Source organism: Haliaeetus albicilla, chromosome 16, assembly GCF_947461875.1.
Source record: "Haliaeetus albicilla chromosome 16, bHalAlb1.1, whole genome shotgun sequence".
NCBI lineage: Eukaryota > Metazoa > Chordata > Aves > Accipitriformes > Accipitridae > Haliaeetus > Haliaeetus albicilla.
The window spans coordinates 28,247,218-28,273,206 of record NC_091498.1 but is presented as its reverse complement, the minus strand read 5'-3'; the positions used below and the strand labels follow the sequence as shown (position 1 = coordinate 28,273,206).

General features: G+C 41.1%; 1 protein-coding gene across 5 annotated transcripts in view; it reads left to right on the top strand.

Moving 5' to 3' along the window:
• Positions 1 to 25,989, top strand: part of NELL1 (neural EGFL like 1) — a 299,225-nt gene that overhangs the window by 19,733 nt on the left and 253,503 nt on the right. For all 5 annotated transcript variants that reach the window (XM_069804084.1, XM_069804082.1, XM_069804087.1 and 2 more), the window contains exons 3-4: positions 8,200 to 8,350; positions 23,398 to 23,568. In XM_069804084.1, coding sequence (XP_069660185.1) covers positions 8,200 to 8,350; positions 23,398 to 23,568 — 322 coding nt within the window. The remainder of the gene's footprint in view (positions 1 to 8,199; positions 8,351 to 23,397; positions 23,569 to 25,989) is intronic.

Below are 25,989 nucleotides of genomic sequence, written 5' to 3'. Positions count from 1 at the left end.
AGCAAACAAAGGACTTGGACTCCCAACAACAACTTAATTAACATGAGTGTGGTCATTCAAGCTAGTGCTCTAGTCAGGCCAATTTTCAAGAAGTGAAGAGTCCGACATTAAGCCACTAAATCAACTAAATTACTGGTTGGGGAGAAACTGTGATTTGATAAGTAGTCTCTGTTTGATTTCTTTAGTGTCTCAAAATTCTGCTGTCCCTGGCATCTGGAGTTTTAGGATTGGGTTTGCAATAGCTTCTTGAAAGGAATGAAATATATATATAATTTTAAATGCTAGATTAATTTTGTTGGGAGAGACCTAGTTGTAAACTAGTTTACAAACATGTATATCAAACTGACAGCAATATATGAACGCATATTGCCAGGGTAGTTTTGCATCATACAAAAGGAGAGTTTACATTGAATTACACTATTTTTCCACCGTCTCTAGCAGAACTGCTTTTGCTGTATAGTCATGGGAACTTACCTTTGTAACATTAGCTATTCACCCTGGTAATTGCTCTATCCTCTAATTTAATGAAAACCCATTAAACCGAAACAATAATTAAAATGAGACATCATCTCTGTAGGAGGTTTGCATATTAAAATCACCAAGCATTTCACTGCAGACGGATCTTATTCTTGAGAAACGGTGTTTGAAGCAACATGTAAAAAGTGATTTATAATGAATAATCGTCATTTAGAAAGCTGTGCTGTTGAACATGATTTCCTACTGTTTATTACTAACTCCGAGTGGAGCTAGCAAGGCAAGAGCATTTACAATGCCTTTTCGTACCGGTGAGAATACCTAGAAGCAGAGATGCGCTTGTGAGAAAACATCGTGCCCTCTTTGGTCCTCCCCGGTAGCGTAGTTTTTAAGAGAAGGGCGAGGCGTTTTCCCTCCTCTCTCTGGGTTTCTGGCAGGTACGACAGGCGGTGCTGGTCCCCTCTGTTCCAGTGCAGGGGGCCACAGAGAGCAGAATGAGGCCGGCTCAGCACCTTAATGTAAGCTTGCGCTTATTTTCCCTTGGCGGTACCCCCACGGCTTGCTAAACCCCATGCTTTAGCCTGGCTTGGCAGCAGTGTAGGCGAGTGCCGGGCATGGTGAATTAATTTGGGTCTGCGCTTAGGGGATGTCTAGGTATGCTGCTACTTGGCTGGCACGTCTCTGCAGCGCGGTGTGGGCTGTCTCGAGCCTTGGTGCTGATAGCCAAATTGAGCACCCAAAGTGCTCTGAGGGATATACGTGGCTCTGTGCCTATTCCTGTGACAGGAGCGTGTTGTTTGCTTATAAGGAGAAATTTGTGTGAATTTTCTCCCCGCAGCTTAAAATAAAAAATTGGTGCTATTTGCAGATAACTGCATTTTGCCCTTGCTAGGCAGGGAGGGACAACTACCTGAAGCGTTTCCCTGCTTGGCAGTGAAATGACTTCTTTGTGGCGGCTATTCCCGTGGTTGGTGTTAGCACCTTTCTGTGAACTTTTGGAGCTGTTTGTGACTTGTGTGGACTGAGGAGTGGTTTTAGAGGAGCAGGAAGGAGTGGGTGTCTATCACCGGTAGTGTTTTGGGTTGTTGTTTGGTGGTAGGTTTGGGGTTTTTTTTTTGACCAGTTCTTCAAAAGGTGATTTGTGGGACCAATGTGCAGAAAGGGGTCTGTGCACTGGATCCCATTTGGACTCAGAGGCTTTGATGAAGCACCTGCCTTCAGTGTGCGAGAAGGGTTTTGTGGTGCTGTTGCATGTTTTCATCCTGAGCAACTTTAGAAACTGTCTGCCCTGAGAGTTGCTAGTTTCAGATCCTTCTTCTACTCTTGGTTCCATTTCTGGAAAGCTGACGACTTAAAAAAATGGGGCACTGTTTTTTGGTGGTATTTTGTTTGTTTGTTTGGTTGGTTTTTTAATAGAGATTTCAGTTTTATTGGATTTTGCCTACAGCAAGGTAAAAGCCAATATGCTGCAATATTCGATTCCTTAATTGCTGTAGCTGAAATCCAGATTCTCTGTTGTCGCAGGGTTAATTTCTACTTGGTTGTCCAGAGTGACGGTGCAAAGGTTCTTCTGAAAGCATGTTGAAACAAATAGCTTTAAAATGATTGAAAGTACCAATGAAGCAATGTGTTCTGCAGTATGTTCTCTGCCAAAGTAAGGAAGTAAAAGGAAAAGGTATTCAAGCAGGCTAGTGAATGATGAAACATACCTGTTGCTTCAGAAAACACGGGTTGATTTGGAACTGAATTTTAGTATTTTTCCTCTAGTGGAAGCATCTGTTAAAGAAAAATGATTGCCCAGATGGATTGGGATTCAGCTTGTAAGAACCGGTGCACATTTTTCATTGCTTAAAATTCCAGCCCAAATGGTCATGTACTTCCCTTTGTACTGTGGATTGTTGACACTGTCATCAGAGTAAGGTTGGCAAGAACTTTGCCTGCTTTCTTTGCATTGTCCTTTTCTTTCTCTAACTCATTTTGTCTGCTTCTGTGTGGTGATAATTTTCTCACGCTGTCTCTAATGCAGCTGAAGCCAACTTCTCCCTTTCTCTTATTTGGTGCCTCTAATGTGTTCTGGGCTATGCGTGGCAAAAGCCTGAGGTTTTAATTTTTAGTTGCCGGAGCTGCTGATGCACAGAGCAGTGGATCCACACAGGAAGAAGTGTCTTAAGGGCCTAAATCAAATTTGTAAGGATTGATACTAATCCTGAGTTATTGTACCCTCTTAATTCCATTTGTCATGTAGGGTTACTGCGTACCAAAATACCTGAACATTTAATAGGTACAGGTAAAGCTTGCCCTGACGTCAATGGCCCCAGAGCAGCGTTACTGTTCATCTGGACCAGTGTTACAATGAAGTGGAAACAAACCCATGGTAAAATAAAAATTTGAGACTTATTTTGAAGGTGCTGAAAGCGAGTATTGTGAGTAATCGCGGTCGTGGGTAAGATTTATCAAGGTGGCTGGGCGTGGAAGAGCTTGCTGCAGCTAAGCAGGGTGCTGTGTGCTTCCTCTGCAGATCCTGGCCAGACACGCTACGGTGCTGAGCCCCTGCGTGAGTGTAGCCCTGGGTGCTGGCTGCTCTTGTAGCTCGGCTTGGTAGGGCTGTGCTGGTCAGGGGCTGAATGGGCTCGTGCGGGACAAGGCAGCTGGGAGAAGGCAAGGTGGGAACGGGGGAGATGGCGCCGGGCAGGGAAATGTGGGATGGCAGCGGCTAAATGGGTTTGGCTGTCCTGGGAAACTGCACCATTGCTTTGTGTTTGGTCGTTCTTCCTTGGACCTGCGGTCTGAAAAAAAGTAATTAAAATCAAGCAACAAATACGCTCTCACTCTGACATAGGCGTGTCTTCTGCTTCTCTGTTTTGCTGAAGGTGGAAAGTTGCCTTGACTTGGTGCTCTGAGATGATTTGTATCTGTTGTACTTTCAAATAACTGCGTATGCTTGCTTTTCTTGCTTGTTTAATTTTAGAAACACTTTGGTATGTTTAAAAACCCTCTCCAGACAGTCAGTATTTCAAATTAAGAAAATATAATCACATAGAAGGGCATGTGAAAGTCGTATCTATGTTTATTTATTTATTTATTTTGCTGAGATTGCATTATCATTCAAGTGTGAAGCGATGTTTCACTGAAGATTACTGTATAAACCTATATTGTTCTATATTATGTAGGAAATACGACATTTCATTACAAGCAGACAGTTATTTTTATAGAGAGCATAAAAAGTATTTTCCCTTTCAGGCACCTGCGGTGAGGGGGTGTATGTATTCTCAATTTTTCTTTTTTTGAAGTGTGAAACCTTCAACCTGAAAATAGAAAGCTCTTATTCTAAATGGATCATACTCCCAGTTCATTTTTATGGTACTTTGTGCAGAAATCGAGAGAAACACAAACAGATGACATACCCAGTGATCGCGCAGTATGAGGAGGGCCACTGCCAGAGAGGCACAGGAGGGCTCTCCCGTGGGGCACAGGAGCTGGGGTGATGCTGTGCCGGCTGGGCCGTGCCCGCAGTGAGGCCTCGTGCGGCTCCTTCCCAGCATTCGGGCCCCAGGTTGCGAGCCCAGGGCTGTGCTCAGCACCCCGACAGGCTTACCATCTCCGAAACGCCGGCTCGTGTGCCCCGTGGGTCCTCGCGAGCCTTGGTGGGCTCTTCAGCTTACAAGTCCAGCTGCCAGCTCTTGGGTCGCATTTGCCATCTTGCCGCTGAATTGCTGGAAACTCCCCTCGTTGTAGTTGCTGAGATTGAGTTATGAAGAACAGCGTTTCCCGAGACATTTCAGCATCTACAAGTACGTTTTCAGTTGTCTAGTTGTAGGGCGTGTTCCTAGGCACTGGTACCTCCTCAGACTGGTAATGAGTAGATCTACTCCAAAGAAATAGCACCATACTCTAGACGTGTATTCATTTTGAAAAGCCTGGTTGTGTAACTTCGTATGAATTGTACGTGTGTTGCAAAGCGGTATGTAAATACGGCTCGTTATCTAGTAGTTTGAACCCAACATTCTGGAATTTTACAGAATCATAGGATGGGTTGGGAGGGACCTGAAAGATCATCTAGTTCCAACCCCCCTGCCATGGGCAGGGACACCTGCCACCAGACCAGGTTGCTCCAAGCCCCGTCCAACCTGGCCTTGAACACTGCCAGGGATGGGGCATCCACAGCTTCTCTGGGCAACCTGTTCCAGTGCCTCACCACCTTCACAGCGAAGAACTTCTTCCTTGTATCTAATTCAAATCTGCCGTCTTTCAGTTTAAAGCCATTACCACTTGTCCTATCACTACAGGCCCTTGGAAGAAGGCCCCCTCCAGCTTTCTTATAGACCCCTTTAGGTACTGGAAGGCTGCTATACGGTCTCCCCGGAGCCTTCTCTTCTTCAGGCTGAACAACCCCAACTCCCTCAGCCTGTCTTCATAAGGGAGGTGCTCCAGCCCTCTCATCATCTTCGTGGCCCTCCTCTGGACTCGCTCCAAGAGGTCCATGTCCTTCTTACGTTGGGGGTTCCAGAGCTGAACGCGGTACTCCAGGTGGTGTCTCACATGGAGTAGTGAGAATAGAGCGGAGTAGAGGGGGAGAATCACCTCCCTCGACCTGCTGATCACGCTTCTTTTGATGCAGCCCGGGATATGGTTGGCTTTCTGGGCTGCAAATGCACATTGTTGGGTCACGTTGAGCTTCTCATGAACCAAAACCCCCAAGTCCTTCTCCTCAGGGCTGCTCTCAATCCACTCATTGCCCAGCCTGTATTGGTGCTTGGGATTGTCCCAAGCCACGTGCAGGGCCTTGCACCTGGCCTTGTCGAACCTCGTGAGGTTCGCACGAGCCCACCTTTCAAGCCTGTTGAGGTTGCTCTGGATGGCATCCCTTTGCTCAAGCACGTCGACTGCACCACGCAGCTTGGTGTCGTCGGCAAACTTGCTGAGGTTGCACTCAATCCCACTGTCTGTGTCACCAACAAGGGTGTTAAACAGCGCCGGTCCCAATACTGATCCCTGAGGAACGCCACTCGTCACTGGTCTCTACTTGGACATTGAGCCGTTGACCACAACTCTTTGAGTGCGACCATCTAGCCAGTTCCTTATCCACCGAGTGGTCAATCCATCAAATCCACGTGTCGCTGCTTTAGAGACAAGGATGTTGTCTGGGACAGTGTCAAACGCTTTGCACAAGTCTAGGTAGCTGGCGTCTGTTGCTGTTCCCTTATCCACCAACACTGTAACCCCGTCGCAGAAGGCCACCGAATTTGTCAGGCACAGTTTGCCCTTGGTGAAGCCATGTTGGCTGTCACCAGTCACCTCCTTGTTTTCCATGTGCCTTAGCACAGTTTCCAGGAGGATCTGCTCCATGATCTTGCTGGGCACAGAGGTGAGACTGACTGGCCAGTAGTTCCCCAGATCTTCCTTTTTTCTCTTTTTAAAAATGGGTGTTATGTTTCCCCCATAATTTCATTATCTATGCATACAATGATTTTAATCAACAGAGAATGAATGTAAGGTATTGCACATGCTTTTGCTGTATTCATGACTATGGAGAGGTGGTAGAGTATAACACAATATTTAACATTATGTTTCTAACTGGAGTAGTCAGTGCATTGATTATTCATTCATGATTCCAACTAGAGAATCGTATATTTTTGTTTAAATTTTGGTGGATAGACGGCAGGATGCGGCTTTATATCTGGGTCCCCCCGTAATGAGAAAATGCTGGACTTCGCAAGGCTTGACTGAAGTTTTAACATATATGTTCCACTCACAGCACTGCCTATGCTTTCATGTGAAATAATTTTTGAAAGCTTTGATAAGTCGTATTTTATTTCTGGCAATACAAAATTTTGTAAGATACTAAGGTTCTTAACCTTCAAAACAAGGATAACTATCTTCCAACTGTCAGCTCTTGAACATTTTATCTCTTGAGTCTTACTTGTGCCTTGGAACTTAGTACCAGTGGATTGTCTGTCTGTGTAGATAGCAAACTGGATATTGGAGAGCTTACTGGTATATGGGATAAATAGTTTTGTGTCTCCTGCGTCAGCTTTTTTTAAAGAAACTAGATAGTATTTATGACCAGTAATAACACCTGCTAGGTGAAGATAATGATACAGATAATGAAATCTTGCAGGTAAAGACAAAATCTGCTCTTCTGTGCTGCATTGTTTATCCCTCCATTCCCCTTTCTGATGGCAGTGGAAGCGGTTTCTGTTCTTTGAAGCTTTATCCTCTGTTATGATAAAAGTGGCGTTGGACAGACAAATAGCTTGATGCTATAAAGTGGGCATTGTATTTATTTATCGGGTGAATTTGAGCCTCTGGCAAAGATTTTTAAATGATGACTAGTGATTTTTGATGTCTAATTTGCAGTACTTTTTAGAGGTGAGGTTTTCAGAGTACAAGTGTGTTAGGCATTCGGAGTGTGTAGGCTCATTTGGAGGGCTTAAAGCTGCACAGGAAAAATTGGGGCACCCAATTACAATACATGCTTGAATACTTTTTCCTTGGAGTTTAGTTTCAGTCCATGGCATTCCCTCAGTAGTTGCATTTCTGAGTTTCAGGTTGTTTTTCAAGCCAGTCTCTCCTCTTTCTGTCTGCAAAGCCTCATTTAATGACACAATGTTGGTTGTGGGTTTGGTTTTTTTTTTCTGCAGTGAAATTCTGAATTGTAAATCTCATCACTCCTTTGTGTGTTACAGCATTCATGCTGGGTGAGATTACCAGGACTCAGTAGAGTTACATGGTTTTCTACCAGCTGAGAATTTGTGCTGGCATTTCTGGCTTCAAAGTAAACCTTTCGAAAGGAGGCACACCGGGCTTCTAATTGGTTGTGACATCCAGGAACGGCAAGTAGCACAGGTCTTGCAAATGTGTGACAAAGGCCCAGCGTGAGAGACATGGCAAGGGGTGGGAAGGTGAAATGCCGTGATTTCTTCCTTTTGTCATTAATCATCTTTTGGAGTGATGATATATTGTGAATAAAAGGATGAGATAAAAATGAATGAGGTGGGAGATGGCGCATTTGAATCTTAAAAGATCAAGTATGAGAAGGCATGCTGCCGCTTGGACATCAGCAGGATTAGCGAGACTGAAATATTTCTGCATCTGCCTGGTCAGACTGTAGTTTAATAAATATTGTATGAGCTGTCACACTTTGCTTGTTTAAACTGAGAAATCCCTGAAACGATAGTGGATTGCGAGTGTGTTTTGTATTTATTTCTCAGGCAGAAGCACAGCCGTATAGCATTATTAGCAATAATACATCTCTGCCTTACACGGCGCAAGGACAGGTTTCCTCTGATGTACGATGGAGAGGTGGTAACGGAGTCAGTGGTAAAAACTGAAATTGGAGCTTGGTGAATTATGTTGGGAGAGGCAGTACCTGAGATTTCTCAGAATTTAGGAGCCTATTTATCTGACTGCAGCACACCTTATTTACAGCAACTTAATCTGCTCACAGCAGACACAAACGGCTCAGCATCCTGTTAAAAATTCTGTCAGAAAATCAGTAGCTGACCAGTTGTGAACTTGTCAAAGTGACAAGTGGGCATGCTGACAGAGATGGCACTTGGGTTTTTTCATTGAACAAGTGCAGTGGTGGAGCATGGTAGATGACTCTCAAAAATGAAAAATATTGATGGGAAAATGAAAAATGTAGTCTGAATCCTTCTGACTTAGCATTTTTACCGGAGTGTTGTTTCTCTCTTTTCTTCTTTTTTTTAAAAATACAATTCTTAGATATAGAAAGAGAAATCCACGCAGCTCCCCATGTGAGCGAGAAGTTAATTCAGCTCTTCCGGAATAAAAGTGAGTTCACGTTTCTGGCCACACTGCAACAGAAGGCATCGACTTCTGGAGTTATACTGTCCATCCGAGAATTAGAGCACAGGTAAGAGGAAATTGTTTCTGTCTTGCAGCAGTAGCAACTTAAAAGATACCGAGCGCTCAGTGGTCCGTTTTGAGAATGCGTTGAAATAGTAGGTGTAAAATCTGACATGCAAGTTAAAGCCTTTCTTCGTAGTTTGCAATTTGCTACTTTTTGCTAGTTGTTTTTTTGTTATAGGAGGAATGCATTATTTATCGATCTTGGTCCGTAAAATAATTTAACTTGAATGGAAAGATCAAAACCAATGTAGTATAGACACAATGCACTTTGGAAGTTACAGACCTTGTAATGCAATTTCCCCTACTAGTTTATCATATGCATTTTGGAGTTTGCTTTTTCATAAAGGTTAAACTTACATGTTTCCTGCTTCACTATGTTTTATAATATTTTAATATATTTTCTCTTTTGAGATTCAGTAATTAAGCTATTAAGCTATTAACCTACTTGTGCTTCTGTATGGTGATGTGTATTTTTTCTTCCTGGCATAAATACAGTATACTCTTACTGCGTGTGTGTGTGTCTTCCACCCCACCCCCACCCCACCCCCTTTTTTTTTTTGTTGTCAGTGTAGGAGGAAAAAAAGAGGTCTCTTTCATTAGCTATGATAGTGGCAGACATCAGTTTATTAAAAAAAGCGTACCTTGTATTATGGCCCATAATACAATTCCAGTGATGTTTTGATGTTTGAAAGTGTGTGTTTTGTCAAAAAGTCTCCTACTTGTAACTTTGTGAATGCTTTTTTAATAATTTCTTAGGGCTCAAAGGACCTTTGTATCTAGTCTGACTTTCTGTTGTAATACAAGTATAGGACGTTCTTTGGTTGCTCCCATTTCAAATCTAGTACCAGTCATTCTGCAGCATTTCTTTTAGGGGAAAAAAAAAATTAATTCTATTGGTATTTAATTTTGTTAGTCATGTACATGATACACAACTGTTAGCCCAATTTCTTACCTTTTGCTGAGAAGGGAGAAGGCAATGGCTTTATTATGACCAAATCATCAATGATGGCTTTTGCCAGTGCAACAGCAGAGATGTCTGGACACAGGTAGTTAAGGGGAGGATATTGCTACTTGCTTATTCTGTCACCATACTTTTCTGTCACTTCTACTTTCTTATTGGTCTTTTACTTTATTCCTTCCTTCATTTTTCAGGCCGTTGCCTCGATACATAAGAATATTGTTTTACGTTACGCAGGGATCCATCCCTCCAACTTTTCCTGTTTTCCTCTGTTTTCCACTCTATCATTCCTTTTGTCATTTGCTTTTTAATTCCTCCAAGCTTTTCCAGGCCATTGTAGCTGTCTGAAGTCATGGTTAACGGGATCAGTTTGCCACGTTAAGGGATATTTTTTTGCTGTTGTTGTTTTTTTTTCTTTTTTGAGGAAGAGGACGTTGAGGATAGCCATTGACAGAGGAACACTGTCACATGTAGGGACACATGCCTGCACTTGGCAAAATCCAAGGTCAAACTAGGCAGGCAGTGATGATTACACAATGCAAGGCACGTGGATTTTTAGATAGGGCCCCTTCTGAATTTAGCTGCTTAACTCCTCTATCTTGACGGGCAGGGATGGAGGCTCATAGAGGGATGTGCTATGGCAGGGGTAATCTTGATTGAACAAAATAGGCTGCTGATGTCCTTCTTGGCACTGAGGTTATCTCTAGTATTGCAGATTAATAGACATGTGTTTAAAAATATATGTAGTCGAAAGATTGGGTGCTAGTCTCACTTAAACCTTTGCAGCTCTGTGTAGTAACTGAGGTAGTTTCAGGCTGTGTAGCTCTGTAAGAGCAGAAACAGGCATATGCAGTGTTGCTAATGGCTGCTGTTACATTCTGAGTGTCAGATGGATTACTGCAATTAGCTGCTTTTCCCAGACTCATTGTGTATCACTTAAAACAGAGTCACTGTTTGTTTCTCTAGTTTCTTAAGTTGCTGCTTGGACCTTGATAAGGGTAGTGCTTTCAAACCCTTTGGTCTGCGATGACAGAAATTAATAAAGTGGATGACGGTGGAGAAAATACTTTTTAACATTGATGAGGAGTAGAGCGCAAAGATTTGGGGCACTACTGAAGGGGACCTTGCTTAAGTTATGATCAATGTAATAGCAAAACTTTTGGCTTGATATTTTTTTGATGCTCTACCTGCTCAGGTCACTCTAGTCTTTTTAACTTTGCATGTGAACTGAAGTGGGTGCAGGCCCTTGACACAGGGGAAGCCTTTTCTGAATTGTTGCTCCTACTAAGCTTTTGATAATTATCGTGGTTCTGTTCTGGTGACATCCAGGTTTTTTGTCAAGCTTTTTTCAACATTCCACGTGTCTATGAAAACAGACAATGCAAAGAGAATAGTAGGAAACATCATTATGTTTCAGCATGATTAACACCTATGGGAACAAGTAAAAGGGTACATTTATTACCTAACCATCATAGTTTTTGACTTTGGAAAAGCCAATCATGTTTTTTAACTTACCAGCATACCAAAAAGTGGCAAAGTTAAAAGTTCGAGACTTCAGAACGTGCGGGAGGTCAACAACACCTGAATAAAAGAAGCTGTGTTATCTGTTGATATAAGAGTTCATATCTTTATGGGAGGCGTCTTTTTTGTTACACACAGATTTAATAGTTGACAAATAGGTTTTATTCCAAGCAACAAAAAGGTGTGTGTATATGTACATTTACACACACACGCGCATATTTATGTGTGTGTCTATATATATATATATATATATATTTTCTAAGTTACATATGCCAGCATAACAGCGTAACTAGTTCGAAAGGCAGTTTTGCATGATGTGTGTAGTGGAGCTGATCGCCATAAAGTAGTAAGACATAGAATGCTTGGTTTATATTTCATTTCTCTAGTAAGCTGTAGCAGGATTTTATTTTCTGTTAATGGCATGGAACTCTGAAACTAAAGGCATTAAAATAAGATGGACACAACTTTTCTTGAAGTCAGTAATTGAGATATGATGTTTTGTTATACTAAATGGATATTTTGCAACAATTACTGTTAATTTATATCATCAGTTGATGCACGAGATTTCTACTACAATGATGATAAATGCATCTTTGTTAATATTTTATCGTGTTGAATCAGCTTAATGATGATAAAGACTTTGTTTTCATGATCCAAATGTATTAAAATACAGCTTGGAAAATGGAAGGCTTAATTAACACAGATTAAGTCTAATTGAACAGTCTGATAGTATGTGCAGACTGTGTACATAGTTATCTGGCATACAGTGGTAAATCTGAAGATTGTAATTTTTTTCCTAAATTATAGATAACAAAATGTGATACAAGATGGACAAATAAGTTACTTGGGCATGCAGAAGGCAGCAACTATTTTCTTTGTTGCAGGCTTATGCTAGCCAGTTCTTCCTAGATCTTTGTGAGCTATTTTGCTCACAACCTTTGACTCTTCAGACCACCAAGATGCTTGGAAAAGGCCATCAAGATATTTAAAATACCATGCATAACGAGTCCTTATTTCAACAGTGATTTAATACGGTTTCATCTGAAGTTGTCTGCCTGCTCCTTACCTGCTTTGGCTTTGCATGGTCCAAAGCCCAAGAACATAAATTAGATGGAGTCAGCGTTGCCTTTGTGCTCTTGGGTTGGAGGTATATTGATGGTTCCTTCCCACTGCTGGCCAAGATCAGTATCTGGAGAAATCTGTCAAGGATGTTGAGGTACCCATGTTAACGTACTTTGAAACACCGGCTTTCGCCAAAGGAGCCGACTGATTTCCTGACTAGTCTGGGGCACAATTTAAAAGCAACTGACTGCTGTAAAATTTTCTTTTCTTGGTGATGTGAAAACTGTGCCCCTTCCAAAAAAAAAAAAAAAAATTAGGCATAAACTCTTCCTGTACTTTGTCTATAAAAACAATGAATTACAGTGAGTGGGAAGGGAAAGCATTTGTGTACTTCGAATGCATTCTAAGGGTTTTGGTGCTTGGAAATGACGGGTGTAAGGCACCTGGAAAACAGTGGCGAGCATTCTTTTGGTGAATGATTACCCCACTGATTAGCTTATAACGTTTTCAACCATAATGACCTTTTAATTGCTTGGGGTTTTTCTGGAGGTAGCCACCACTGAACCACTACTCGTTCGGGTCTAAGCATGGTAGGCTTAAGGTATCAAGAATTATTGAGTGTGAAATGATTTTTCTGCTAACGTACAAATCTGAACCTCCTCAGATCACATGAGTAGCACAAGTACGCATCACCTGGGACTCTGGTACTTACCTGAAAGGAACTAAGGGGAAATACAATCTTTACAGTATGTTACACATAACAGGTAGCTGGCTGCCAAGCTGTCATCTGGTCACGATGTGGGAGGTGGTAACTCTGGATCAGGTTTTCTAATCTTTCATCAGGCAAAATTCCCTTTGACTTTTTGAAAGTAACCTGTTGGGTATTTGCTTGCTCTGTAACAAGCTGCCGTACAAAAAAAAAAGATTTTCTTCTTAACCATTGGTTTATTTTTGCAGAAAGCAGAGAAATTGGGCATTGTAATGCAGAATATGCAAAACTAAACTAGTAAGCAGAGGAGCCATTATCCATTAATTACCCATAAGAAAGAGGATAATACCCTTATTGACCTTTTCCTCAAGGTCTCCTTATGTGCATTTTTCAAGGTCCCAGAGTCTTGTCCCCCCTGCCGCCCCACCCTTCCCAAAGAAGTCACTGTTGCTTTTGTTACTCTTACTAGTTACTAAAGAGGCAGGATGAAAAGCTGTTTTGTAAAATGCCAAGCTGCTTATTCTTCCCGACTGTTTTGTGTCCCCCCCATGTCTGTCTTCTCTGTTTGCTTCATGTTTATTAGTACTATATCTGTGTGTTGTCATTCTTTCTGAAGAGTGTTTCAAAACGGGATAGAACTAGGGAGCAAGTAGTAAGATTAATGTTTCTAAGGTTTTCTCACAGGGAGCGCTAAAATCTTTATTTTTTCTAAGTTTTCTGAGGTTTTTTTCAGTTTTTTTTCTTTGTTTTTATGCTTATAACTTATGTCTAGGACCTGAACTTCAGAAAATTTATGCCCCACCAAGTATTTGGAAAGTTGTAAGCTAGTTGTACTGATGTGGTGAAACGGTTTTGCCGAGCGGAGAATTTGGCTCTTCGCTGTGTACCGGCAAGCTGTGCTGATATAAATATTCAGGGGGATTCTGATAAATGTCTCTGGCTCATAGTGAAAGATATTTGTTCCTAGCAAGTCGGTTTTGGGTAGGGAGGGGAAACAGGCATGGGACTCTAGTACATTGTTGATTACTGCCCCGCAGTGACACCGTGAACAGCTTCTGAGACTGTTGAGGGGTAGATGGAAAACTGTGTGTTCACAAGTAACAGTTGGAAGGCTACCAGGCCATAATATGTTTGATTAAAACACAAAAGGGTAACAAGCTAGTTAAATTAAACACTGAAACCTAATTAATGAAAAGAAACCTATGCAAGTGACTTCTGACCCTAGTTGTAAACCTGGAAGATCAGATTTACTCTATGCTACATTTTAGATTATTCTCCGCAAGATGTGTATATGCATATGGGATTCCGAGATGCGCAGTATTCAAGAAGGGAAGGAAAAACTCTGCAAATGTATCCATTAACCTTTTTCTTTTAGGGTAAAGGTCACATCTTCATTAATATTTATACGTAGAATTGCTAAACTGGAAAGCTGTACAGAGAATATAAAGATCCAGCCTTACTTCTGTCCCTGAATGAGGTGATGTGAAATATGTGAGGCATCTACACACCTTTTTTTTTTTTTTTTTTTTTTCTTCCATAGTGGAACAAGCAGGTGAGCTTTGTTTCTTCCAGAATTTTTTCCTTTTTCAGAATTTTTCTTCCCAAAAGGTCTGTCGAGATGTAAATGCAAATAGAATTGGGCCCACCTGTTTCTGTGTGTGGGGGCTAAAGTATGCAAAAGAGGAAAGTGAAGAACAACTGTTATATTCTATACATCTTCCACAGATTTAAGTGCTGTGAAAGATGAGTTAGTGGTTGAGGAGCTACCTTCCACCTTGTGGCTCCCTGCTGAGAGCAGGTGTTTTATGTACACTAGGCTGACAATTGTTGTCTCTCTGCAGCATTAACATGCTGCTGATAACCAGCTGTTGAAACACATTGATTGGACCTTGTTGGCAATTGGAGCAGAATGGCTGACAGTTTGAAACGCTTTCAAACTGAATTTGGACAGTGCAGAAATGTTGTGGTCAGCCAGGAGCAGGATGTGCGGGTCCCCCAGGAGTCTTCTCCAACATGCTGAGTTAATTCTGTTTGCTTGTTTTATGACCCTCTGATATAGGCAGAGCGCCGAAATGTCTCAAACTTACACTGAAGGCAACTTTCTGAAAACTGTGTCCGCTGAATTTGGGCTGCTCGTTAAGAACCTAACTCTCCTAGTTAATACGATGGTTAGATGTTCGCAACATGTTACTCATAAACGGTCATTTGCTTGGTTGGACATTAGGCTGGGTGATGTGTCTGGTTTTGGGGTTTTGTTTGCAGTTCAGTAATGATGCCGGTGTTGTTTCCTTGCCCGAGGTACTGCCTTCTGAAAGGGAGGAGGGTGGCAGAGCCTGCCCTCGTGCCCGTGGAAAGCTGCCAGCGCTCAGGTGGCAGCGGAGAGGGAAGGAGGGGAAGGAGGAGGCCTGCAGGGCAGGTGGAGACTGAGGGTGTCCAGAGAGAAGCAGGGAGCAGACATGTGGCTGGGCCTTGAAAAAGTGGAAAGAAAAAGATTTTTTTTTTGCTGGTAATCTAGCAGAAATGTGTGGAATTTGTCATAAGAAATCACTGAAAAGTGCTGAATTGAGAGTGAGATCAGAGGGAAGAACCTTTCTTGTAAGGACACAGCAATTAGGGTAATTTGTTTTCAAATATTGTAGTTTGACTCAGGCGGCAGACCTCGTTAGTTTAAAAGGCTACGTTATCCTCTTTTGTTTTATTAAAATCTGGTATTTAGAGATTGTGGATTTGTGGATCCCCTGAGCTGAGTTCTCGCTGCAGTGATGAGCGTGAGGGGGGAACGGAGTGGACTGGGGCTATGCACTGCTTTGGTTACAGCTCTGCTGGGGGCTCTCTGGTCACACTGGCAGCTCCAGGCTTCTGCGTACCCACAATGATCCCCGAGCTAATGCCAGCTTGGACTCCCAGGTTAGCCTTAAAAAAATCAACAGCACCCATTCAGAAAGTCTTCAGATGCAAATGCTTTGTGGACTGCAAATGGTCCACGGGTGCACTGGGGAAACTAACCTTTAGTCAAGGGTTGTGGGTGATGAGCCCTTCAAGGACTGTTTCGGAGTGTAACTGTGGATTGCATTCCTTGCTAGAGTTACAGTCATAGTGTGAGTAAGTGTGACTTGGTTTTGGAGCGGTGATATGTAAAGAAATGATTCTTTTCTTTTGTCAGGTTACTTTTCTGTCAGACTAGTTCGTTGGGTTGACGAACCTTACTGCAACTGAATGGCTAAATCTGATGCAGAGGATGAGGTAGGAATAAGCAGGCAGGAGAGTGAGGCCATCTCTTTCAGGAGTGGTTATGCTAGACTGCATCCCAAACTGTGAGATGAGCCTCTGCTTTTTGTGAGGGAATAAAATCAAATTTCTCTGATTACTTGGCAGCTTCTTGCAGGTACCTACCTTTAGTAGAGATGTCTTGGTTCTTGTAGGTGTTTGTGTCTATATGTGTATGAGGACAGTGGCTGGTTTTTTTGTTTTGTTTTGTTCTGGTTTTGTTTTAGATGCTCAGGAGTCATGACATCACCTTACTTCAGATGATAGACTCTCTTCTGTCCTGCTGACTGTGCCAGCTCTGAAGCCTGCTAAGATGCTGTACTATTTTTAGGTGCAATGTGGTACTACGCACTTGGTTTACTATGAATAGGAGAGAGACCGGGTCTTTTTCAGGTAGTAGACAGGTAGCAGCCACAGTGAAGATAGATTTTTAGACATATGAAATGGAAACAAAAATGCTTAAGGTCAATCCTTACAACACATGCCATGAAAATGAGTAGCTGCTTTGTACCAGCTCTGACTCCAGCTGTCTTTTAGCTGGCAGGCAGATGTCGGGGTTACTTTTTTTTCTTTATATGATCAAAGAAGAAAGTAAATTTGTATTTGGATGACCTTTGCCTAGTCACAGGTACACAAATGCATATTTTGAGCATCATAAGTGCTCAATGCCTTGCAGCCTGCGTGCCTAGCTGCCATGTAGAAGATTTGTAGAACAAAAGACAAAATGTTTGTTATAGAAAATGTCAGTGTGGGTGTTTTTGTTGCTAAATGCTTCAAGCTAGGCTGATATAACATGATTCCTGTTGTCCTTGGAGTGGTCTGAATGGAAAAAATGGAGTTGTTTAATTGACTGGATTTAGTTCCTTTTGTTTGAAATGAAAGGACACAGATGTTTGAAAGAATCCTGTTCAGGTAGCCAACAGCACAGTGAAATTGAACTTTCAGGCTTTTACCTGAGAGGTTTGAAAGAATTTAGTATTAAGTTTTGGCTTATTTTGGATTTGCTTGCGTAGGAGGTATACTTTTGGAATACAGTAGGTGATGATAGAGTCTTTGTCTGGGCAACATATGGGATTCAGCTTTTGCATTTTCTTTTGTAGAAAGTTAATCTGATTTTTCAGCAAGATACCTTCATTGTCACAGATGATCCTTCTTCTATTCACAACACCTTTTGTGCTACCCGACGTCAGTCCGATTTTGCTCATCAGCTTGAATGATATCAGTACGTAATCTCTGCCACAGTAGTAAGTCTTCAATCACACGTAAATGAAGATTTGCCACGTGTGGTTTTGCTGTGCAGGCTCTCAATCTGTCCGTATTTAAACTAGCTTTAAAAAAGTAGCTTTCTGTGGTTTGTAAGTATGCATATGTAGCAGAGGACTAGATCTGTACTCTTGAGCGTGTAAGAGCATTTCTTCAAAATCCAGTGTTTGACAATGCGTAATGCTTCAGAGCTTGGGATCTTACCCTGTCACTTTATAGTAACTAGGATACAAGAACAGTGCCTGTGGAAGCAACTGAAATATTTGCCTTGACAGCTGTAACTTGTTCTGGTTTTGCATCCATACAGAACTGTGGTGACAACTGCAAGGTGAGTGTTTACTTCTGTTTGAAGAGATGCATCTCTTGTTTCAGAGGCACTGCTTTTGCTCTGTATGGCTTCATCGACGGTGGTGATGGTCTTGGGCACGTGCCTGCCAGTTTATCTGCAGCAGAGTGAACCCAGTGCCTGCTCTGGGCCTGACTTGCTTTTCACCGGGGAGCGTTAGAACAAGATCTCAGTTACTTTCATGTTGCTGTCCAGGCTGAGCCGCTTGGCAACATGACCAAAATAACAACGTGCAGTGTGTACCACTGTGCACACGGACTCAATTAGTGGTAAGGAACAGTGAAAGGCCAGAACTGTAATGATCTGTGATTCATCACAGAATCTCTGTAGATTGAAAATCCTGAAATCTGTGTGATAATGGATGCAGATTTGTTGGCTGTTTGTCTCCGAATACATCAAGAAGTGTTTCTGTGAAGATGCTAAAGCACAGTCTTGCCTGAAGCCATTTTTTGTCATTAAACATAATTAAATGTTCTGATATTCTGCTTGGCACGATGCTCTTGGAAATGAAAAAGCTATGTGCGCAAACATGGCCAAATAGGCAAATTGTGCAGAAGCTTCTCGAACTTCTAGCTGATGGCATCAAACGGGCTGGTCTGTGAACTTTCCTTGAATTTGTTTTGCCATAAAAAAATATAAGAAAGCGTGTCTTGATCATACTGACAGAACTTTCCAGAAACTTCTGTTCAGTAACAGCCTCATCCTTATTATGGCAGCGATTTTTTTCCAGCAGTTGGGAGACCTGACACCGTAGTGTTGCTGCAGCATGTGGAAGGTGAACGGTGCTTCCATCCTTGAACTCCTGTGGTTTTGTGACCCTCTCCCACACAATGTTATGCAGATGCACAAGTGTTTTGACTAGATGGCAACCCCAAGTTTGTACATATTCACAGGGATGCCATCTGTGCCTGCTGCCTTGCCCTGGGACATCTGTTCAGTAGCTCTAAGAGCATCTGCTATAAGTGCTGGTGCTGCTCCTTCAAAGAGGCTGTGGGGCTTCATTTGGCACTTGATCAGGGATGACGGAAGTTGTAAAATCAGAATGCTAACTCGGCTTTATTTATGTTTGAACGTGATAAAGGGGAAGATTTCCAGAACTGAATGCAAAAAGTAGTTTTGCTTTAGTTCTTAGAGCTCTTATCGGAGCATTTAGTCAGCATTGTGCTTACCAGATGGTGCCCTGTCTTCATTGTAGTATATTTTAGTGTCTCGTAATAGGTGTTAGCATCATAAAGATCAGAACAAGAAGTGATGTATACATTAAAGATATTCAGAAGGACACATATCCCAGAGCTCTTTTTGGGGTCGCGTCTTATTTGGGGTCGCGTCTTATTTGGGGTCTGTGAGCCCTCCCTCCTTTGGCCACTTCCACAACCTGACAGTGGTAAAATTTTTGAATGGAATGTGGTGGTGTTTGTCACAGGTTAAGATCGCTGCTGTGGTAGATATGATGAATAGATGAATATGTTTCTTTAATGCAGATGGTGGATTAAGCCAACTCACCTTATAGAAATACTTTGGGTTTTTTTTCTGCTTCAGGTGTCTTACATGATCTTATTTATTGTTGATAATGACTTTTTCAATTTTTTTTGTCATTACATCCACAGCAGCTCTTTCCAACTTACAGTATACTTTTAGACACCTTTTTCTCCTGATCTGGAAGTGAAGTGAGCTGTCAAATGCACAGTTAAATGTTCACTATGGTTGTGACTAAAAGGAAAAAAAGAGCAAGCGTTAAACATCACTGAGTCAGGCTTTATCGTCTCATAACAGTATTTGTGTGCGAGGTACATAGGGGTCGCAAAAGTTATCAGAAAGAATTGTAAAGCATCTTGAGTGGATTGTGGAATAATATTGTCTTTCTGTAAAGCACGTTGCATGATCTTAAAATATCCCAACTTCTTTGATGACCATAAAATTGATCTCAATTTAGCAACATGTTTTTCTTTCTTTTTTCTCTTATACATTGGGATTTGAATGAGACGCTGCGGACAGACCTATAAAAAGAATTTGAATTCTATAATTGTATAAAAGAAGTCAGCAGTAGCTTACGTGCTTAGCAAATATGAAAATTCTAGTAGTGGGAAAATTTCAGCCAAGGTCATATTGCATTGCTGTTACATAAACAGAGGGCTTTCTTAATACATGTGTTCTGAGAATTTAATCTGTCAAAATGCATGTTAATTTGACCATGTCTGTTAAAAAAAAAAAAAAAATCCTCATCGAGAAATAACAAATAAAACAAGAAACCCATCACTTGATGCTAACAAGTTGACAAGTAGATTACTGTCTCACATCTCTCTTACTTGGAAAAGGTCTTGAGGAGGGTAGCAAGGGGCTAACTATAGCGGCAGGTTGACACACAGATATCTTAGACCCATTCCAGTCAGGCTTCATGCAGATGTGATGCAGAAGCAGAATGAGTTGTAATACTTGGGGATCTCCCTTGGGCTTTTGATATAGATCTCATGGCAACATTGAAAGTTCACACTTGTCTACTGATGATACATTTATTCAGACAGTCACAGATGCTGCAGTCTTTCAGCAACCCTGACTTGTTCTGTTCCTGTTTCCTTCTTCCTTGCAAAATACTGGGAAGTACCTACAGAAAGACAGACTTGATAGAGATTAGTTCATTTTCTTGCCTCTTTTATGGTAGCTTTTGTTAATTTCCCCCTGTTGTTTACCTGTTGTTTTGTAGTAGATAAAAACTTGTGCAATGGCACTTCAAGTCCAAGATGAGACAGATATTAAAAAAAAACCCCAACAAAACCATGTATTTTCTCTGGTTTTACTAATTATTTTCTCACAGGTTGATGACTTCTTGCCTAAGCTTATGTTTTTTCCACTCATTTGTGTTCCATTCCACAATTTGCAGATTAGAACTTGAATGCGGAGCAGGTGCATTCATTTCCAGGAGTGAATGGCCTTTATGTCATTGCTTTTGAGGAGGCTTTCCTCCAGTGTCTGGTAGGAGGAGGAAAGAAAAGATGACGTTTGCTATTGAGAAAGCTATTGGCACGTGAATTATATTCTAGTAGAGAAAAGACAACTACGTCTTCTGAATGGTAAACACGGTGAAGTGTGTGTGTAATCAAGATCTCGCTGTAAATTTGTGCATCTTCCAAAAAAACCCCACCAAACCCCAATGGAAGAGTGTTGGTTTATATTGCCTTGCATTTTTTAAATACTTGAGATAGATATAAGTTGGGCTAATCCAGCCAGCTTCCGCTGTTGGGTTTGGGTTTTTGTTGGCTGTTGTTTACTGGTGTCTGTCTGAGCGTTACTGCTTCTGATTTGCACTTGTTGAAAAATGTTGAAAAAATAGGTGCAGAATTTGTCTGCTGTCATCCTCCTTTCCTGTCACTCAAGAGGTAAAACGTGTTTTATACAGTCCTGTGGCACTTAGCAGTGCATTAGGTGTACATGTATAAAAATGTTAGCACTGGCTATTAAAGTAAATTTTAACTAGTCAATTCTGTGTTCTATAAATTAGTCAGGAGATTGACAACAAACTCGGTGCCTAAGCAACAAGCTGTTTTTAGTCCTGAAGTAACTATTGACACTAAGGCTTGTCAGATGAGAAACTACGTTGCTTTGCAGTTCCCTGTGCTGTTCAAATAATAGAGCATACATGTAATTAAGTACACTGACCTTTCCAGGGCTGGACTGTTGCCTTTTTATTAACAAACAAAATATTGTGTGGTAAGCGATTAGCTCCGTGGCTATCGGCGATTATGAAGAATGACTGCACGAAGTGATGTGCTTCCTGCAACAGGACCTTGTCTTGCTCTCGGGCTCTTAAGTTTCTATGATCAGCCTTGTAAATATACATATTTATACAAATACTTTGTGTGTGAGACAGATACCGGAGTGTTATGTAGCTCGCCCTCATTTTTTTTTGAAATTTTCTACCTCACTGCTGTTTATTTGAACAAGAGAGAAAGAGAGTCTCTTTAGCGACTTCCTTTTTGTGCTCAGATGACAGATGACAATTACGAAACATTTAACTTTGTACGTATGATGTCACTGACGGTACTTGTCCTAGCGCTGTCCTGGCTTGGAAACACCAGCAGCAGTATCTTCTGTATATTGACTGTGCTGTTAACTGAGCAGCAAAATAAAATAATGAAAAAATCCTCTCCAGATTTCTTATGAGTGTAATTTAGGTATTTTAATGGGGGAGGGCGGGGTGGTGGTAGCAGTTAATCAACATTCTGCTCTACCATTTAGAAAAATCCTGTTTCTCTGCCCTCCTTGAGCCTTTATGTGTATGAAACAGGCCAGCTCCTTCACAACACCGGCCTTTCTTATTTCTTCCACTCTGTACTGCTTGTATTTTATTTGTACCTGTGCCTGCTCTGGTTTTATTCAGTTTTGGTTTTGCCTTTATCTGCTTGTGTTTTTGAATTTGTCACTTGAGTCTTTAATTCGGGTGACGTGATAATGCTCAGAAGTTACATGAAAAATGTAATGGCAAGGCATTGGCAGGACAGAGGAGGGCTTGAGTTTCTCTTTTGGTCGAGATTTACTGTCTTGGTGTTCCCTTTCCCAGTCTGTTGTGATCTTTTGCACGTGTTCCCAGCAAGAGTTTTATCTCATAAGTAAGTACTTCCCAAAGAACTCCGTTTTTCAGTTATGTTCTAAAAAGCCTCCGCTTCACTGGTGAGAGCTATTCTTGATGAAGTATATGCACTTCACGTAACACTTGCACACACTGGCTGCTGAGGTCTGTGTACAGCGAAGCAGCGTAAAAGGCTCGTGCGAAAATGAAAATCAGCACCTGAGTATTTATTATTTTGTGTTGCTTTTTTTTTTTTTTTTTTGGAAGTGGCTTTTGTTACTGGGTGTGGTGGTTTGGGTTTTTTTTGTTGTTTTTTTTTTTACCCCAAACTAGCACCGGTCTTTCAACTGCCATGTTAAATTGGTGTTGTCCAGTAGGGAAAAACATGACACTGTGGAGGTAGATGGGGATAGGAACTAGCTGGGCAACCTAACATCTGCACTTAGTTGTAGTTATTTCTACTATAAAAGGAGGTCTGCACCTTCTTTCTGTATGCAGGGCTTCATTTTAGCAGGAAAAAAGAGAGCCTTGATTTGATACGCTATAAATACTCTGATCTGAGGTCCAAGAGAAGGATTCACTATTTACACTGTCAATGTGCTACCACCTGGAAGGGCTAAATTCACCCTAGAAAAAGAATTGGCTCCCCCCGCCGGCATGAAGCCAGTTAATAGCTGTACTTTGTTAGCGCTCCCATGACTGGGACAACTGTGAAGGTTTTGACTGTTTGATTGTTTATACTAGGTGTTGAGACACTAATCCAGCCAGGGGGTTTTGTTCCCTTGTAAAGCTGAACAATTACAGCTGTAACAATAGAAGTCAGAAAATGAGTTAAGCGCGATTGCATGTAGGGGAGTCCTAAAAGTAAACAGTTTTTTAAAAAGTGGATATGCAAATAGTAAAAACAAATTTAATGATTACCAAGTGGTTTCTTACCTTAATGGCTTTTTGTTTGTTTGTTGGTAATGATATGTACAGTTCTTTATTTTTGCATTTCCCACAAATCTTGTGTTCATGCAAAACATTGTGGTGAAAAGAATAAGGATTGTTTTCTTGTAGTTGAACCTGTTCTACGGGTAAAAAGAGGAATTCAGTTTCGACGACTGTCAAATGGTGTTTTGAACATGAGCTGGTTTTGTGTAACTGATACTGCTATTTTTGTCATGCACTGAATGTATAGTCTTGTCTCTCCACCTCTTTTTAAAAACGAACTGGTAGATAATTCATGCTGAGTAACCTCTTCAGATTGTGACCTTCCATGTGGTGTTTGCTTAAAGAAGTTTATGAATTAAGAAGAAAGTGACAGAAGCAATGAATAAACCAAAAAATGGAACTGATTCTTCTTCATGTTTTAAATACAGCTATTTTGAACTGGAGAGCAGTGGCCTACGGGATGAGATTAGATATCACTACAGGTTTAATGGGAAGTCAAGAACAGAGGTGTTCCCCTACCGTCTGGCAGATGGACAGTGGCATAAGATTGCCGTGTCACTTAGCGCATCCCACCTTCTGCTCCACGTGGACTGCAACAGGTAAGAAAATCTGTGCAGTAATTTATATTTCTTTAAAAATGCTCTCTACTTACACACAGGAATAAAATTGGAAAAGGAGAATTTTTTTCTACATATCTAATTTAAAAAGCATCGTAAACTGCCATGGGATAAGAAAAAGAAAACAAAGCATTAAAATGAAACAATTCATTGTGATTATGAACAAATGTGGGAAGGGTTGATTGCTGACTGGGGACTATTAAATGCATCTCTGTAGTTTAGGCACTAGCTGATGTTAGTTTGACTGTGATTGCATTTAAGTGTGATGGATTGGTGTGCAGTCTGTTCTGTTGTGAACTGCTTCACTCAGCATACCTGAAATCTTGAAGAATAGATGGATGTGTCAGAGGCATTTTAATTTTATTTTACATAATCAAGCAATGCACTTTTTACTGATTTTCCACCCGCTGCCCCACTTGGAAACTTCTGAGAAACCTGGAAGCTTCTTTTTGCGTGTCTAGAACTGGTGCTTTTTGTTTTCAGAAGGGTATTCTGTCTGTCATTGCACTTTTTTTCCCTTTAAAAGTTGTGAAGACTGCAAGATGGCAGATTGTCAGGATTTCAAGGAATAAAAAGGAGCAAACCTAGACTCTTTATTCCCTTGGAACGTGATCTCACTATGTATTGAAGACTTCGGCTTTTGCTAACTTAGTGGTTGATGAGGAAACTCAGAAAGCTTGAAATTTGGACCTTGAAAACAGTCTTTAGGAATGAGGAAAATAAATCATTACTTTTGTGTCTTCTTGCAGTGAAACTAATATAAAAATATCCTTTGCCTTCAGTGAGAGGATCGGCATGTGCATTTTGGAACTGTGGCACTTAAATGGATAGGGTGATGGTAGCGGATATTTTTTTCCTGAAGTGTTCGTTTTGTTCAGGCTGGCAGAATAAAGTTATATGAGTATTAGAGGAGTATGCAGTTATTGGAACATTTGAAAAAGTTTAAATTTTGACCAAAGGAATTATGAGATACTGTTTTGAGAAGATTACAGTCATTTTCCGCAACTGCATTAACTACTGACAGTAAAAATCTAATCTGAAGCAAGGTTACTTATTGAATCCTTTTCTCTGGACCCTAGAAGCAATTAAATGTTTACAGCAATTTTAATTTAATTAAAGCATGAAATCTACAATTTGTAAAGATTGTCTTCATTTCAGTCGTCTGATTTATTTATCTTACCATTTGTTTATCTGTTATATTATTTGCTTACAATAGTATACTTTTTTGTTTATTGACATGCGGGGTTTTGGGACAGGTTCTTTATTATCTGCTATGATTTTTTTTTTTCTTTGTATGAACAGCAAATGTGTTTTAGGAAAGCCCTTTTCAGCAGATTGTTTAGCTGGCTGCCTTCTTGCACGCAATGTGAAAGGAAGGCAACACAAAATGCCTGCCTGGTGCAGAAGTCTATCCAGGCACAAGAGAGCTGCACAGAGTCATGGTTGTGGCCTGATTTTCTTTATAGCAACAGGCAGCGACAGATAAATACAATTACAGAATGAGCTGTGCTGTCATATGAGGTGATAAATGTGTATAGCTGTCTCTGTCAGGTAGCCCTAAACAGGGCTGATGCGTCTAAGAGCGTCCCTTAAGGTGGTACATCTCGGCTGCTCCCAGCATAAATCCATACCTAAATGTCTCTATTTGGTTGTGTGTTTGTGGTATTTTATAACAACTCCTGTGGGAAAGTAATGGGAATAGTTCTGAAAGCATGACTTGAGGGTAGATCACAGTACAAGTTTAAATGAGGAGGAGAAAAAAAAAAAAAAAAGAAAAAAAGGAAGTCTTTAAGTTCCTGACTCAGCTGTAGCATCTCTGTTCAGTTAATTAGAGAATTTTGTGAATGTTGGTGTTATAGTTTCCTTTATTACATCTTAACCCCCTACATCTTTGCACTCAGAAGAGTCGTCAGCATCTTGTTCATCTTTGCACTAGCATTTCCTGATGACACCACAGTAAATGTCAAAAGATGGGAAAATGAAGAGCAAGCCCATGAGGGGTACTTCTGAGCACTACTGAAAATCCTAAGCCTTCCTCATGTTAGTGTTAGGAAAGCTGCAGCTGAAAGTGTGCACTGAAAGAGCTGTAGACTTTACATGTAAATGTCACCATTTTAGGCTAGTGTGGTGTCAGGTGCTCTCAGCGGAGTTCAGGATGTCTAATGAGAAGTGATGCTTCTGCAGACTTAATTGAACAAGTAAGTCACAGGGAAAGAGAATACGACTGCAGTCAATAGATTGACCTGTCCCGTCTCCTGCAGAGATTCGGTGTCATCAGAACAGGAATTTAGCTTGAAGTGTACCTATCTAGTTAAAGAAGTTCTGTGCTTTTTACTTACTGTTCTTTCCCCTCTAAAAAAAACCAAAAAAGGCAAAAAGGAAAAAAAAAATGACCAGCAAAAT